Here is a 16,215-nt window from a genome sequence, read left to right as displayed (position 1 = left end):
ATTTATTTATTTTTGAATTGTGTTGTCTATTTAAGAACCAAATAAAGGTGCTGAGTTGGAAAGATGGAGTACTTATAAGGTGCTTAAATTGAAACTAATTAAAATGAGTGACATGTATAGGTGAAACGTGAGACCCATTTAAACACCCAAGGAGAGGTGTGGGTATATGGATTATAATCTTAGGGAAATCATAAGATACATCTGCGATTCCTAGAGATCCACTCTTGCACATATGTTAGTAAAACCAGTACAAATTTGATATTGGCTAGGGCCAAGCATCTACAACTTATTTATGGACGAGCTTACTTTATCACAAAGGTAACATTGAGGTTCTCTATTGACAAGGCTCAAAGTTTCATAATCACAATCAAGTGCAAAATTAACTATGATAAAGACAACAGTTAAAATTAATGGTAAAAGATGAAAATATGTTTGCTGACAGGTGTGCCAAAAACCTCTCTGCCTGATAACAAATACAAATTGAGCAACGACACAATGAAATTATGTGATTGTACAGTATGTCAATATAGAAAAAAAAAAAAAGAATAACAAATGTTATAATCTTAACAATCTCCACCTTTTCAATTCAGGCAGGCAAGTAATTCTATAATGGCATTGCATTATAGGACAGGAATGTTAAACCCCTTTATCTTTTTTCCAAAGTGTTGATACGTTTTGCCATTAGGAACTGAAACAACTGTTATGTAACTTAAGGCATATGACTCGGCAACAACAATGAGGCATAAGTCTTATACCAAAAACAAAACTGCAAGTTTGGCGTCAAGCAGCAACTGATTTGCTTTAATTGGGAGCCAAAAACCACACTGAACAGCTTAGGCTCAAATCAATGTGTTCAGGGATGGGTTTATGGTTTGGCCATTCTGACCTTTATCAATGAGGATCTTAGAGGTTTTGTATGCACTAAAAATCCAAAATCTGGACATCAACTAACCTGCTCTCCAATCAAATCAAGACCAACAACCAGAAAACTTATCCCTTGAAATAATAGGAAGTAGAAGTGAATTCCTTGGGCAGATAATAAGCTTCTAACTGAGGCAGTCAACAAAATTAATGCGAGATAAAGTTCTTTCCTGAAGAGACGATTTTTCTTGGTCTTCCCAGTTTTCTTTGACAATTCTAGTTTGCTTAGTTCCTCAATGCCTGAATCTGAGGATGATCTATGAAGACTAGTAGATCGCATTAGAGGTTCAGCTTCTTTCTCAAAGGCAACCAAATCTGTCTCTGATGACCTTCCCAACTTTTTTGTAACCACCCACTCGTAAGAACTTCCAAAGCGTAATAATCCAGATATCATGGCATTAAATTTAGTTACCGACATAGTGTTCTCAAATAGAAGGTAAGGAACTATAAATGGAAATGACCGTGGAGCTGGGAGAACACTTAGGAGGGACATGATTCCAGGAATGTAACAAACAACCCAGGCTGGGAGCTCGGCTTCAGGAAGGAACATGGTCAAAGGAAGAATGATGCAGAATAGCGTGAATGAATAAAATGGCAGGATAAGCTTCCTCAGGAGGAAGAAAAGAAATATCAAATTGACCTTCTTTACCCAACTAACCTGGTAAAAATGGAATTAACATTGTAGAAGTCAAACTATTTTAATAAATGGATGTAAAAAAAATGAGTTAGTATTCCATACAGTGCAAGATGTGCACAAATAACAGTACAAATAATTGGGTAAGCATATCTTTAGTATATATGAGCGTTTCAACAGCCAAAAGTTTTGTACAGAATTTAAATTGTATTTTCTAATTTAAAGAAAGAGAATTGTGAAGAAAATAACATTTAATAAGCTCGCACTCCATTATTCCACTACCCTAATGTAGATGCTTTAACAATGTTATAACAAGATGCTTAATTATTATACCACATTGATAATTACTGTTTTTAAAACATCAATTACCCCTATAATTGCCTTATTAATGACGTTGTGGGTTTTAATTAAGTGATCTTAGCACTATTTTAATTATTGGGATGAATTGGGTTTGAAGCAATTTTTCGGCAATTGTATATTGACATTAGTACAGTGTTTTAGCCATAACAGTTGTAGATTTGATATGTGTGTTCTTTATATGCCAAGATAGATGAAAAAGAGATATACAAGTTGTGAAATGTTAAATAGGCAAAATTCGGGCTTTCCAGAGGTTAAATTTAGCCTTTAAGTTTGAGCAGAGGTGCTGCCACACATATTGAACATACCCTCACTGTTTTAAACATATCTCACTTATTTTAAGCCCAATCAAGGCATATGAGCACACCATGGAAGCTTATTTCGTAGGTCATAGTTAGGACTAGGTTTATATTAGGGATTGTGAAAAACACAGCAACAGTAATATAGGGAATTTAGAATACAAATTGATACACTTTTGAATTTATTGTTTAGGGTTTTTGACAGATCCAAGATTCTTCTTCAAGATTTCAGTGTTGTTGTATTTCTGCACTCTTAAAGCTTTTCCAATGGTAATTCTCAATATCATGAAAGAATAAAGACCTTATCAATATAAAGGATTCAGGGATTGTGGTTAGGCATTGAGTTTGTATGCTTAATCTTTGTTTTGTACAAATTTTCTCATCCTTTTCTTCTTTTATGGATTTCTCTTGCAAACATGAATTATGAATATTTGACCTAAGCCTGATTGGGTTTAGACATTAATTTTATAATTGAAATAATAGAAACTAGGATTGATTAATCTGAAATCTAATTGAGGCTAGGTTAATAGATTGGTAATCTAGGTTAATTAAATTGATTTAGGATTGCGATTATGATTCTTGCTTTGTTGATTGAATTGTGGATGATCACTTGGCGGAAATTCAAAATTAACTACAAAACATGCTAATACTATAATAACAACAATAAATTTTGTCACATGAACTTGAATGCCTAGGATTGCTGTTTTGTTTTCTTGATTTGAACACCCCCCCACCCCACCCCCCACCCCCAAAAAAATGCCTAACTGCCTTTTAATCAGATTAGAAATTCAATGTGTTCTAGAAAGAATAGCCTATATCCTTATACTATATATAATTACGGAACTTAGTTATATTTTGGCTTAAGTGTCACACATCACAGCCTATCACTTACACTGTCCTATATCCATTTGGATTTTAAATTCCTAAAGGCTTGACTGAAAGATAACGAGTGAGTAGTAGATAGTTGACAGCTTTATGATTAGTATCTAATGATTTTGCAAGATACTTTCAAATGACATAACTTCAGGAGGAGATAGTCATTTTTTTTTATTATTAAAAAAAGATGAGTGTAAAGAAGATTGGGGCTGAAGGAACTTAGCAGGTCTAAAATACATTATTGGAGAGCCACTGGGAGCCATGTCTGGCCTCAAGGAAGACCAGATATTTTCCTACTATGATGTATGTCATGAGTATTACTCGGACCAAGGCATGAAGTGAGGTTGACTTCACATTCTTGAAGTGATCAGTTGGTGGGTTTTATCTTTTAAGTTTTAAACCCTTTCATGTCTTCTCAAGAAAGAAGACGAAAAACATACTACATATAATAATAATATCTAACATTTAAAATGCATATGATAAGAGCATACAGGAGATCAACAATTAATGCATCTAATTGGAAACATTAACAAGTTCTATGTATTCTTTCCTCAGCTTACTAGTAAGTAAACTACTTTACAATCATTTATCAATGAAACAAATCAGCATAAAATATTTATGTTGCCTAATAGCAAAAATTTGATATTTGATACCATCAACTCATCAAGTAGGCACTTTTCTAATGTTAATCTATCTTCTCATGTCTCATGATGAGTGTGTGCTTCTAAGTGAATTTATGCAAAAACAATTCAAATTTTACTACCAAGAAGTGGATATTTTCATTGAAAAACAATTTGGAAATATAGTTCTGATTCTTCGGAAAATAAAATACACAAAAGGATCAAACTATATTTATATTCAGATGATATAATAATAATAACAACAACAACAACATAACAACAGAATGCTAATTTTGTGGATTTAAAAGAATTGAAAGAAAACATGTGTCATGATGTGTGTGTGCTTCTAAGTGAATTTATGCAAAAACAATTCAAATTTTACTACCAAGAAGTGGATATTTTCATTGAAAAACAATTTGGAAATATAGTTCTGATTCTTCGGAAAATAAAATACCGAAAAGGATCAAACTATATTTATATTCGGATGATATAATAATAATAACAACAACAACAACATAACAATAGAATGCTAATTTTGTGGGTTTAAAAGAATTGAAAGAAAACATGTGTTGAATTCAATACCTTTGAACGAAGTATATCAAGAAAACACAAGCGAAACAATTGCATTGGACCAGAATGCCAGCGGTGTTGTTGTTTCTTATATGCCTCATAGGTCTCTGGAAGTTCACAAAGACACTGCAAGAAGACAAATTGTCATTAAAATCTAAATCATTTATGATTAGGCACCAAAATTTGAAATATAGTGCACCTTAACATCATTGAGAAATACAAACTTCCATCCACAGAGATGAGCACGAACAGCAATATCCATGTCCTCAACAGTAGTTCGATCCAACCAACCACCACTCTCCTCAAGGGCCTTTATTCTCCAGACACCAGCAGTTCCATTAAAACCAAAGAAGTTCATGAAGATACCATTCACCTGTTGTTCCACCTCAAAGTGGAAAGACAAATTGATGTTTTGCAATCTTGTAAGCAAGTTCTCATCCTTGTTTACAAATGCCCATCTTGCCTGTACTAATGCCAAATCATCCTTTCCCTTCAGTTAGAGTAAAACAAGGGGAAAAACGGTTAGACAGATTCTTAATACAGGAACCGGAAAGAATTTTCATTTAAAATGACTTGGTAATAAATAAGCATTTTCTACTATTTGTTTAGACTATTGAAAACATTGTTCCATATGAAAAATATTGTCTTTATATATAGAAATGAATTGTTTACTCTTTACTGTCATTCTAATAGAAGTCATCAATTACTTTTGCAGCTCATATTGATGCAACTTTGAAAAATTTACAAGAAGCAAAGGCAGGAGCAGCATTAATGCAAGTGATGACATCTCAAAGAAGCAGAATTACTCATTCAAAGTTCAAACTAGTTTAGAATTGGAGATAAAATGAAAATACTCAACATATTTGACGAATTACAAAAGAACATTATCAAATTTAACTTGTTTAACTTCCTAGAAGTATGTTAAAATTTAGAAGAGGTAAGGGAAACTTAGGTAGGAGAGTTGGAATACTAGTTAGTTAGTCATGGAAGGGAAAAAGTTTATTATGTTTATCGCTTGTAAGTTGAACACTAGCTCTTTACAAAAGGAGACATCTTTTGTGAAGTAGAAATCCTTGGAGGAGTATTCTTTCTCCTATTTTGTTTAATTAATAAAATCTTTCTTTGGTAACAAAAACATCACCCTCTTGAAATTCAACCATGTCCTGTAGGCTGGAATTCTAGAGCTCTGTTTTAGGCACACAAAATGAGGGGACATGGGATGTTGAGCTTTTGCTAACACAAATTGGGATCTTAGCAGATTATTGGGCATGAAAGCCTCCAGAAATGAGGTTGTGGCAAATGTATGCCCCAAAGTGTAACCTTAAAGCAAATCTTCTTCCTTCAATTAGATCCATATTTCAACAGCCTCATGAGTCATGATCTCCTCCCTTGCCGTAGTTAATAGGGCTTGGTCCATTAAGCCTGAAAAGCAATCTTCTATAAAATCACAGAGCTTCTCTCTTGTGGCCTGGGCTTGGTCCATCAAGCCACAAGACATGAAATAGATTGATTGGTGTAATTCCAATTGTGTGCCTCTGGTCTTCATTCACGCTGCATTTCACAGCATAAATCCTTGTTGGCATCGCCACATCTTCAACCAACCAACAACTGACATACAGACTTGAATCCAGCAGTTTAGGCAGTGAAAAATTGACCATTATATGTGAGACTCAGAGCTCACTCATAGATGATCCATTAGCCTTCATGAGTGAATCTTAGTCTAGAGGTTCAGACGGTGGTGGATCGACCAGTTTGCAAGAAAATCAGACCTCCATGCCTGCCATATGAAGATTATGGTTCCACAGTTCTAGCAGCAGACCACTTAAAATCCAAACTTTTTGAGCCATTGCTGCCTTCCCCTGTTTGACTTCCTTCTCTATTTCTTCAACTATAGTATTGGGTTATCTTAAAAAGGGTCTTTGCAACCCAAATTCTCCTGTGTTCTGTATTTCTCCCTTTTCATTTGTGGATAAATCTCGGTTTCTCTTGCTAATTTGCATCATCGGTTGTTTTCTTCACCACAATGTGTCTGGTTCTAGATCATTGAATCACCTTCTAGAACTTTGTTTTCTGTCTCCAAAGATTGCAACAAGTCACTGCCGTAGTCAAAAGCACTACCCTGGGTAATTCCACCTTTATTGTCCAAGAAAGGGCTTCTGCTTCACCGAATTCTGACACACTCCCTCCATGCTCTTCTTGAAATGCTCAATGGGGACTAAATTCTTTATTCAGCAACATATGTTTATGTAGCATGTGCTCCAGCTCTAAAATGCTGGCCTTGCACAAACGAGATTGCAATCCACGATAATTGAATACCCCCTTCACAAACACCTCTTTGTTCAACAACTCATTTGATTCTAGTGTTGTTGTAGTTTCTTCATCAACAGCTGCAGCATCTGTTCGATCTCTTCAACTCCCTCAATCTTCTTGATTTCTGAAAGCTGAGAACAACATTTGCTGGTCACCTTTCTTGACTCCAGGATCCCATCCTTCTCTTTGGAATTTGAATCCAGCAGGTTGGACCAATTTGTTACCAAAGAAAGATTTTACTGATTGAACAAAAAAATAGAATAACACTCCCTCCAAGGATTCCCCTTCACAAAGGATTACTCCTTTTACAAAGAGCAAGTGCTCAATTTGCAAACTATATAGAACGGAATCGACCTCTTCCTTTCAACCATAGTTTTTATGCCACAAACCCCCTCTAATTGACTAACTAATATCCTCACAAACATCTTCCCTCTCTCCTAACTCCTAACAAAGTATCAATAATTTTTAAAAGAAAATTTCAACCAAAAGACTACAAGGATAAAAATAAAACATTCTTTGCTGAGTCAATTATGTAACCTGAATACCAATTACAAAGTTGATATGGATAAAAATAAAACACCAATGGTTCAAAACTTCAGTTTGAATGAAAGGATGGTGGATGCCAGTGCATGTGTACAACTGATCACTCTTTGCTCTGAATGATTAACCTGATTTTAAATCAATAATTAGATCATTACAGGTAACTTTATATATTTATATTGTATGCTAGAGCCTATAGATCAAAAAGTTCACTAATCTCATTTTTTATAGTGTGAAAAGCATGTATAACATCTCCAAATTAAAACTCAGAGCTAAAGAACTTACAGATTCTACAACTTAATGACTAATTTTAAGGACGTATTCAATCTAAAATGTGAAATCATCATAAGGATTTTATGAGTCTAAATAATAAACATCTATAACTGTTCTTTTTCAAATTCAAATATATGCTGCTACATTTACTCAAATCAGCAGTACTTTTAACTTGAAATTTATAGACAAAAAGTTACCTTGAAATAAGGCACTGTCTTCTTTAAGAAATCCGGTGTTGGCTGGAAATCAGCATCAAATATTGCCACAAACTCATAATCCTTAACATAATCACAGTTCATTGCTGATTTAAGATTCCCTGCCTTGTAGCCTGTACGTATAAGCCGATGTCTATATATTATCCGAACACCCCTTTGTTGCCATTTATGCACTTCTGCCTTGATAAGCTGTTGGGTATCTACTTCATCAGAATCATCAAGAACCTGTACAAGCATTCTTTCCTTTGGCCAATCTAGGATACAAACTGCTCCAATGGATTGCTGGTAAACCTACAGGCCAACAAGATAAAAATTAAGCAATAATCACAAAAAAGGAGAGTACAGTGATATAAAATTAAGATATCAGATTCTTAGTAATTGATCAGCTCATTAAGAAAAATGCCTTTGCTGGTTTTACATTCTAGGGAGTAGGGAAGGGGCTGATTGGAAGACAGAGAAACTTATAGTGACATTGGTGATAAGAAGATGCACCTCCTCCTTTAAACTAAAATGATGCTCATTATATGACTATTAAAATATAGACAAGCATGGAGGAGGAAAATTAGTATGGTGATATGATATGAAAATAATGGGAGGAGAGAGTGTTTCAAGACATAATAATTAAACAAGCATGCTTTTGTAGGATGTGAGTTGGAAAAATAGGCACCACCTATCTTAATATCTTATTATCATTTTGATATATAAGGTTTGCTCCACTTACACACTTATTTTATTCTATCTATTAATACACTTTATATATTATGTATCTAAGCATAGATTGGGTATTATTATTAATTAAGCATATGAATGCTAAACAAATCTATTGCTTTTTCTTTCATCTTTTCTTGTTTGGTCTACATAGCCAAATGCTAGTTGGTTCCCTAAGTGGATGATTAGGAGAAGAATATTTCTTCCCCTAAAAACACCACATACACACAACAACCCTCTGCTGTTCCTTTTTTAAAATGGAGCATCCAAACCCAACAGCTAATCTGGTCTCAGTCTCACTCACAATAACTCAGCAAAAATCCATTCTGTCATAGCTCTAAGCTTCAAGACATTTAGCATCTGCAAGTTACAAAGCTCTAGCTTTAATCAACCACACATGGCCCGAGCCATATACCACTACAGAAATTGTAGCACAAGCCAATGAAGCCACCCTTCTGCACACACACGCCTCATTTAGTTGCATATCACTCATTCACAGTATTCAAAGAAGAGTGATTTTGTAGGTCATGGTTTTACCTATCTTATTACCATTGATAAGAAAGCCTTGCTCCACTTATACATTTATTGTCTGCCTACAAATACACTTCCCATGCTCTGAATCTATGCACATGTTTAATAATCTTATTAACTCAGAAAGTTTTATCCAAATTATTCTTTTATCTTTTGTCTTTTCTTATTTTGGTCTAAGTAGCAGCATGCTAGTTGCTTTGATCAGTTTGTCCTCTGTAATTGCTTCCCCAAGTTCAGCATTAGGAAAAGGATAAATATACTATAGTAGTTGTTGATACATGGTTTAAGGAGGATCTAGTAGTAGTTGTATATGATCAATAGTGTTTCAGGTATGCAGCATTTAATTACAGCACATAGACAAATTTCTTCCCCTAAACACACAAGACAATTCTCGGCCATTCCCTCTTTAAAGCGGAGCATCAAAATTCAACACCTGAGCCAATCTCGCTAAAAATGTGACAGCAAACATCCATACTCTCATGACTCCAAGCTCCAAGACACACCCTCACATTTTGCCATCACCAAGCTACAAAAGCTCTAACATTAATCACCTAAACCCAAATACTGCCCACACTACATACCCCTAAAAGAATTTATTTACAGTAATTTTTGCTTATAATATATAAATACTCGTGGATGTGCTCGGGAAAACTTATGAAAATAGCTTATGATATGTCCACAAGTTGTTTTCAGCTTGTTTCAATAAACACTCCAGGATAACTTATAAAAACAACTTACAACTTATACAAAAACAATTTAACCCAATTTTTTTATGGAAACAACTTACACATAAGATTATCTTATATGATAAGCAGTTATTTAGTAAGCCCTTAATTAAGGCCCTGTTTGAATAAACTTTTCCATCAGCGCTTAAAGGAAAAGAAAATAACAAGGTAATTGAATTGAACTTTTCCTATAAATTAAAATTCATTTATGCACTTCAGTGTTGTTACATAGTGGCTATGGCCCCGCAATGGGGGAATGGCGTGGCGGATTTGTTGCCAACCGCCATAGGCAAATTGTGAAGGAAGTCTCGCCATGGTGGAGCCATATGGCGCAATGGTGTGTTTATAAGGCAGAATTTCGGCCTTCCACCATTGATAACACTGACGCACTTCAAGTCTTCAACTTTTAAAATTAGTTAGATGGCAGAACTTCAATAGAAGTTAATTGCATAAGTTGAATATAACTTATGGGAGAAGCCCAATTCATTTTACCTTCTTATTTTTTTTCTTCTCCTATAAGTGCTTACAGGGAAGTTATTCCAAGCAAGACTTAAGGAATCTTATAATACCAGGCCAATCAAGCCACAATACTTGCACTTTACCCACAAAATCATGCTCATCACCAACATTTACATCATTTATATATATAAATATATACTAGACACCAGATCACAAACAAATAACAAAAACGACAACCTCATAGAAAAAAAAAAACTCAGCATTTACAACAGATTCGGTAGGTTTCAAAAAGGACAAAGCAACCTACATCATCTTACCTCCCTCTCATTGCACATGGGAATCTGAACCAACACCATCGGAAAATCCTCCACGCTCTGCCCCGGGCCATCGTAATCCACACTCGCCACGGGCTTGAGCCTCCGAAACTTGATCCAGAAGCACCCTAAGATCAAAATGACCCTGTCCACCGACTGCACAATGAACAATACGGTGCACAGATTCGCCAGGCTCTGCAGCGGAGGAGATAGATACGTGGCGCGAACGTCGAGCCACGCGGCGTAAACGACGCCGATGACGCCCAAAACGTCGCTCGGATCGGGAGGGCTGAAATGCCAGCCTTTGAAAAACGCGACGAGCTCGAACCCTAGGAGTAGGAGGACTGTGATGAGAAAGAAACGGATCGCGCGGTAGAGGCGCGAGGTGTCGCCGCGGAACGACGCGGAGTCGGTGATCCGGCGGTGGGCGGTGCGGAGGAGGAAAAGGAGGCCGTGGGAGAGCCAGCCGAGGGACGCAGCGAGCTGCTGGAATTTCAACAGGCAGACCCATGTGAGCTGCCGTGCGCTTCGGGAGCGTTCTTTCCTGCCGGAGCGGTCGTGGTCGGAGGTGGCGGAGTTCGCGGCAGTGGAGGAGTCCACGTCTAGCGCCGTGAACGGCGGCGGAGAGGAGTGGCCGTACTCGAGTTTTTTAAGGTTGTCGTCGAGGGGGTCGAGGTTGTTGGTATTGGTGTTCTTTTCGCGCTGCTTGTTCCACCATTCCTGGAACTCGTAGTTGGGAGTGCGAGACATGGAAAAGAAAAAAAAAGGATTTGAATGAAGGGTAGTTAAAAAGAAAGATAAGAGATCTTTCTTCTTTCTGTTTTTTTTTTTTGGTATTATGGTGTTTTTGTTTCAGTGGTGACTGTGAAGGTGCTTGATCCAGAGGCAGAGGTGTGGTGTTAGAGCTATAATTAAGGTAGCACCAAGTTTTTAGCTGCGTGTGTTCGTGTTTTGTGCGTTTTCAGTTTCAGGGGCCAGAGGATTCAACTTGCTTCCATCACTTTTTCTTTTATGTATAATTTTTTAACAATATGTTTATTCTTTTTTTTTTTTTTAATGAACTATATGCTTCTTCTAATATATTCTTTTTTAAAAAATCTTTTAGGAAATTCATTAATGGATATTTCAGTGTTATTTTATGTATTGAGAGAGAGAAATAGACATGTAAAAATACGATATGATGTAATAAAAAATAATGAATATTCTCATTTATTCAAATTCATGTATTCTATCGTAAAAAATGTCAAGAATTCGTTATTAATTTAAATTTATTCTTTTTTACACCAATCAACTAAAAATTATTAGAGATCAGAAAAACTCGTGAGTGTTGCATTAAAAAAACAGGAGATTTTATAATTTTTAATAAATTTTAATAAAAAAAAGTATGAATTAGAAAAAAAAGTTTGTTACAAACTATGTTTCTAATCCTTCTCTTCTATTATTAATTAAAATTCATTAAAAGAACATAAAAATTAAAAATATATGAATTTTAGTATTTTTATGTCTTATTTATTTGTCATTTTTGGAATATTTTTATCTTAAATTATTTGCTATTTTAGAATATTAAAAAACTATTAATTACTTTTTACTAATAAATTTTTGAGAAATAAATGCATTAGTGGAATAATAATAATAATAATAATGATAATAATAATTTGTGTATAATGACAATAATAAAAATCAAACATATATCTTTATGCATATCATCTAAATCTTTTTTTTCCTACTTATTATCTAAATCTTTCACTACTACTAAACTAATCCTAATAATTCTTACAGTATTATCATTAAGAATATTTTAATTAAATTTATATAAAAAAGAAATATTTTAATTAAATAAGATTATTCTATCATAAAGTTTGTAAGAAAAAAATATTAAAGAATAGTATGTCACTAATCTTTCTCTTTTGTTGTTATTACTATTGATTGGGTGTCCACGCGCTTATTTTTGTTGCTTGTGTTGTGCGTGATGATTTGAGGTGTGGGCGGAGGATGGTGGCGCGTGAGCGTGATTAGACAAGGTGGCGATGAGAGATTGCTTGTGGATTTGCTTCGTGTATGTTAGCAGACAAAAAGGGGTGATTCATGTGACTTCAATTAAGGAATCACGTTAGTGTCGCTATTTAACTATCTAACTTTGTAGTACTGCTCTGCTTTTGTTTATTATTTCTTATCTTCTTGCCCTGTCAGTCTGCGTATTATTTTTGTCATTTGATTTAGATTGCTTGATTATTGATGGTGGACTATCATTGCAGGTGAATTAGGGATAGATTGAGAGCGATTTATTTTTGGTCTTGTATGATTCAAAATTTTAAAAGGATCACATCAAGTCTATCCGATTTATTAACATAATATTAATTTATGCCCATTTAATAAAAAATTATTGTTAATAGTTTTTAAGAATTATTTTTTAAAAAAAATATACAATATCAAACTAGATTGAAATAATCAGAAATATAATTTAGATCTATCTTTAAAATTATTATTAAATATATTAGTTCTAGTTCTTAAAATCCAACTTACAAAAATTAATCTCAGACCAGACTAAACCAGCTCAAGTTAATAGAATGTGTGCTTCAGTTGAAACAAATCCTTAATCAAGATTATCAAACTCGAGAGTTTATATAAACTCGTGAAAGTTTCTTAGAGTCAATTTGTAGACTCATAAGAGTCCACTTTATATAAAAATAATAATAAAATATCTATAAATAACATACTAATTAAACATTTCAACAATATAATAAAACAAAATAGTAAATCATAAATTTCATAATACTTAAATAATCAAGTCTCGTAATGCACCACTACTAGATAATAACTTGCACATGTTATACTAGTGATAAATCATTCCCATCGAGGGTTTGATGTTATTAGAGAACAAGGTTTGGTGTTATTAAAAGGTGAGGATTTTTTTATTAAGAAACAACACACTAAATGAAGGTATGTTGAACACTAAACATACAAAAAATAACTCAAAATGACTTACATTTTGATTTAAATTTTTTAACTTGCTGACTCGTTAACTAGGTGGTAAACTTGAGAGTCTACCAAGTTTACTTAGAGTTTTATAGAGTTTATCCAGAGTCTCCTAAAAATAGAGTTTACCCACAAGTCAACTCGCAGAGGGTAAGTGGACTTGTAAACTCGTAAGAATTAACAAGTTAACTCGAGAGTTTGATAATCATGTCCCTAATGTCCAAGCATAGTATTGTACTGTAGTGTTTAGATCCCAAATGACTACATGACAGTATTACATGGACGGTTTTTAAGATACTACATTTTTATTTTATCATTAAGATACTTATCTTTGGGGATTTAATGTTGAAACATTAATGCTTGAACAAAGCGTTTGCAATTGGACCAAACTAAAAAAGTGAAAAGAAAAAAAAAAACATTTCAATATTAAATGAATAGGGACTGTGTAAACATTTTTTTTTTAAAAAAAACATTTCATATCACTTGCAAAATTAGCCTTGTAAGTACTACTCACTAATCATAGACACAAGGAGGTGAGCCTACATGTTTGTATTGTCAACTTGTAATAACTTAATTGGTTATACAAAATATGCGAGTTATTATAAATTTTCTAACACGATCTCAATTCTCACATATTAAAAAACAAAACCTGTTTGAATTTTAATCTATACATCACCAAGCCTAGCTATGACACACTCTTGTCACACATCTCATCCCTTTGATTTTCTATTAATATTCGTTGGATAAAATATAATATATAGAAAATATAAAATATTTTTATTTTGACCACCAAAAGTTTCAAACACTCAATCAACAATTCTATTTTCTTTTTATCTCTTTCTTTGTATCACATTACATCATCAATCAAATCAATCAACTATCTCTCATTCTTTGCTTCTCTCTCAAAATGTGTACAATTCAAGAGTTGTCTAAAACTTTTTTCAAAAATATATGTAATATTGTCAATAATAATAATAATAATAAAATCGCAATAATTCAAGAATTGGTTTATATAAATCCTTGAATGAAATGAAATATTAGGTCTTGCAATAAAAATCACCCCAATTAAATAAAATGCAAAGCACCACTATGATATGAAGTATTTATTCTTTTTTTTTTCCTGACTAAGAGGGGCTACAAGCCCCAAAAAACAACTTAAAACTAAACAAAGTGAGACAAGGTTGAGATATCAACCCTTAACTAGTAACCAATAAACATTGGTGGCTCCAAAAAGTGGGAGAGGCCTTGAATTGATAGCCCATATTTATCCATAGAATCACCAATAGCTTTACACACGAAGAACATAATTCACAGTAGATGTCAACGAATGATCAAAAGAATCCATTATGGCTCAAACAATGTGGAAAGTTGGATGTTGTTGATCACATCCATCTTTAATTAAATTGCAATGCCTTAAGAGAATATGATTGAAGCTTAATCTTGAGGCATCCATGCTCCTTGGCTAAATTCACACCATGAAATATAGCCCAAAGTTTAACTTGTAAGATAAGGATGTTTCCCAATTTTGCAAGACCCCCCCCCCCCCCAAGACACATTTACTATTATCGTATCCCTTACTCCATCACAATTCACAATTAAGTCGATTCCTGCTTTTGGCTTCCACCTGAAGGAAGCATGTCTGGTAGTCTTTGACCCTCGAACATGTATTCCTTTATCGAAATTGCTTGCAGCACTCCAAGCAGCTTCCATTCTAAGAAGCTTTAGCAGGATGTCTTCTACGCTCCACAAGATTCCACGAAAGATTTTGTTGTTTCGCCTTTTCCATATCAGGTCTAGAGTCATCCTTTTCAGGCCAATTTACAGGAAAAAAGACCTCCACCTTTAGGTTCTTAGCCATCCATTCTTATAAATCCTCTGCAAAAAAAAAGAGGTTAGCAAAATTTGGAACCATGTGGTTCCATATCTCCTTCGCATGCAAGCAGTCGCATATGCAATGAAGAACATTATTCATCCTGCCACCACACATAAGGCACATATAATCCTCAGTAAGACCCTTTTTCCATCTATTTTCATTGGTGGCCCATCTTGCTTGAGCAATCTTCCATATGTTCTTCCCACTTCCACATATTCTTAGGATGCATTTTTGTCTTCCCATTTGCAATGATATCAATTGTTGGTCTTTTTGTTGTTGTTAGATAACTAGTTTAATGTTGTCATTTTGACAATTGTTGGTTACAGAACATGCTCATATAATGACAAGTTTGTTTAAACAAGTATTGATGTAACACTATGATTTTTAATTAATGTATGATTAAGTGATTTTAATAAAATCACAAGAGTAATTAAATTTGTTTTTATGTTGTTGAAAAATATAATTTGAATGGATGTCTTGTGTTATTATATATGGTGTTGGTTTTGTGTTTAGGACCTCAAGGAGTTGGGCTATTAAGATAAGTAAAGGGATGGGTGTTTTTAGCAAAAGCTAAGGGAAAGAGAGAAACCCAATAGTCCCTAAATCCCTAAATATCCCAAACACTATCCAATATCCTCATTTTTCACTTCTCTTCTTGTTCCTAAAGCTACCCATTCTTTAGAAGTTAAAGAACTCGAATCACCCACTCAAGGAGCACATATTTTTCCCTTTCATTTGGGAGTTCCATAATAGCTTCCCCTTTTTGGGTGGTAAGTTTCTTATCTTTCCAACTCACTATTCTTCCGATATTTCTCCTCTTTGCTTGGGTTGAATCATGCTTGAGTTTTAGCTTTCTAAAATCTGACTTGAGCTTTGTTTTTGGTGAATTTTCGTGCTTGTGTTATGGGTTGTTGTTGGAGTGGGAGAAAACTCTTTTCCTTGGCTCAAAGTATTTATTCTCCTCCTTTTCTACCAGAGTCCAAAGCTAGAATCCACCCAAGGTTAGGGAAGTTC

General features: G+C 34.3%; 1 protein-coding gene across 1 annotated transcript; it reads right to left on the bottom strand.

Annotated features, from left to right (window-relative positions):
• Positions 1-319: 319 nt before the first annotated feature.
• Positions 320-11,368, bottom strand: LOC100801779 (probable xyloglucan glycosyltransferase 6). Its single transcript, XM_003547729.5, has 5 exons — positions 10,356-11,368; positions 7,598-7,906; positions 4,477-4,767; positions 4,290-4,403; positions 320-1,579 (listed from the first exon to the last, which is right to left on the bottom strand). Exons 1-5 carry the CDS (start codon positions 11,100-11,102, stop codon positions 944-946), a joined length of 2,097 nt encoding a protein of 698 aa, XP_003547777.1. The 5' UTR covers positions 11,103-11,368; the 3' UTR covers positions 320-943.
• Between the last annotated feature and the right edge of the window lie 4,847 nt (positions 11,369-16,215).

Source organism: Glycine max, chromosome 16 (genome assembly GCF_000004515.6).
Source record: "Glycine max cultivar Williams 82 chromosome 16, Glycine_max_v4.0, whole genome shotgun sequence".
NCBI lineage: Eukaryota > Viridiplantae > Streptophyta > Magnoliopsida > Fabales > Fabaceae > Glycine > Glycine max.
Note: the sequence above shows the minus strand (reverse complement) of the source record. Positions and strands in the feature narration are given on the sequence as shown.

Excerpts from the sequence above, each read along its gene's own strand:
- LOC100801779 (XM_003547729.5), bottom strand. The coding sequence starts at position 11,102 with ATGTCTCGCACTCCCAACTACGAGTTCCAGGAATGGTGGAACAAGCAG. Across the intron at positions 7,907-10,355 it reads CCATGTGCAATGAGAGGGAG|GTTTACCAGCAATCCATTGG; the intron begins GTAAGATGATGT and ends GTTGGCCTGTAG. Across the intron at positions 4,768-7,597 it reads AGACAGTGCCTTATTTCAAG|GGAAAGGATGATTTGGCATT; the intron begins GTAACTTTTTGT and ends CTCTAACTGAAG.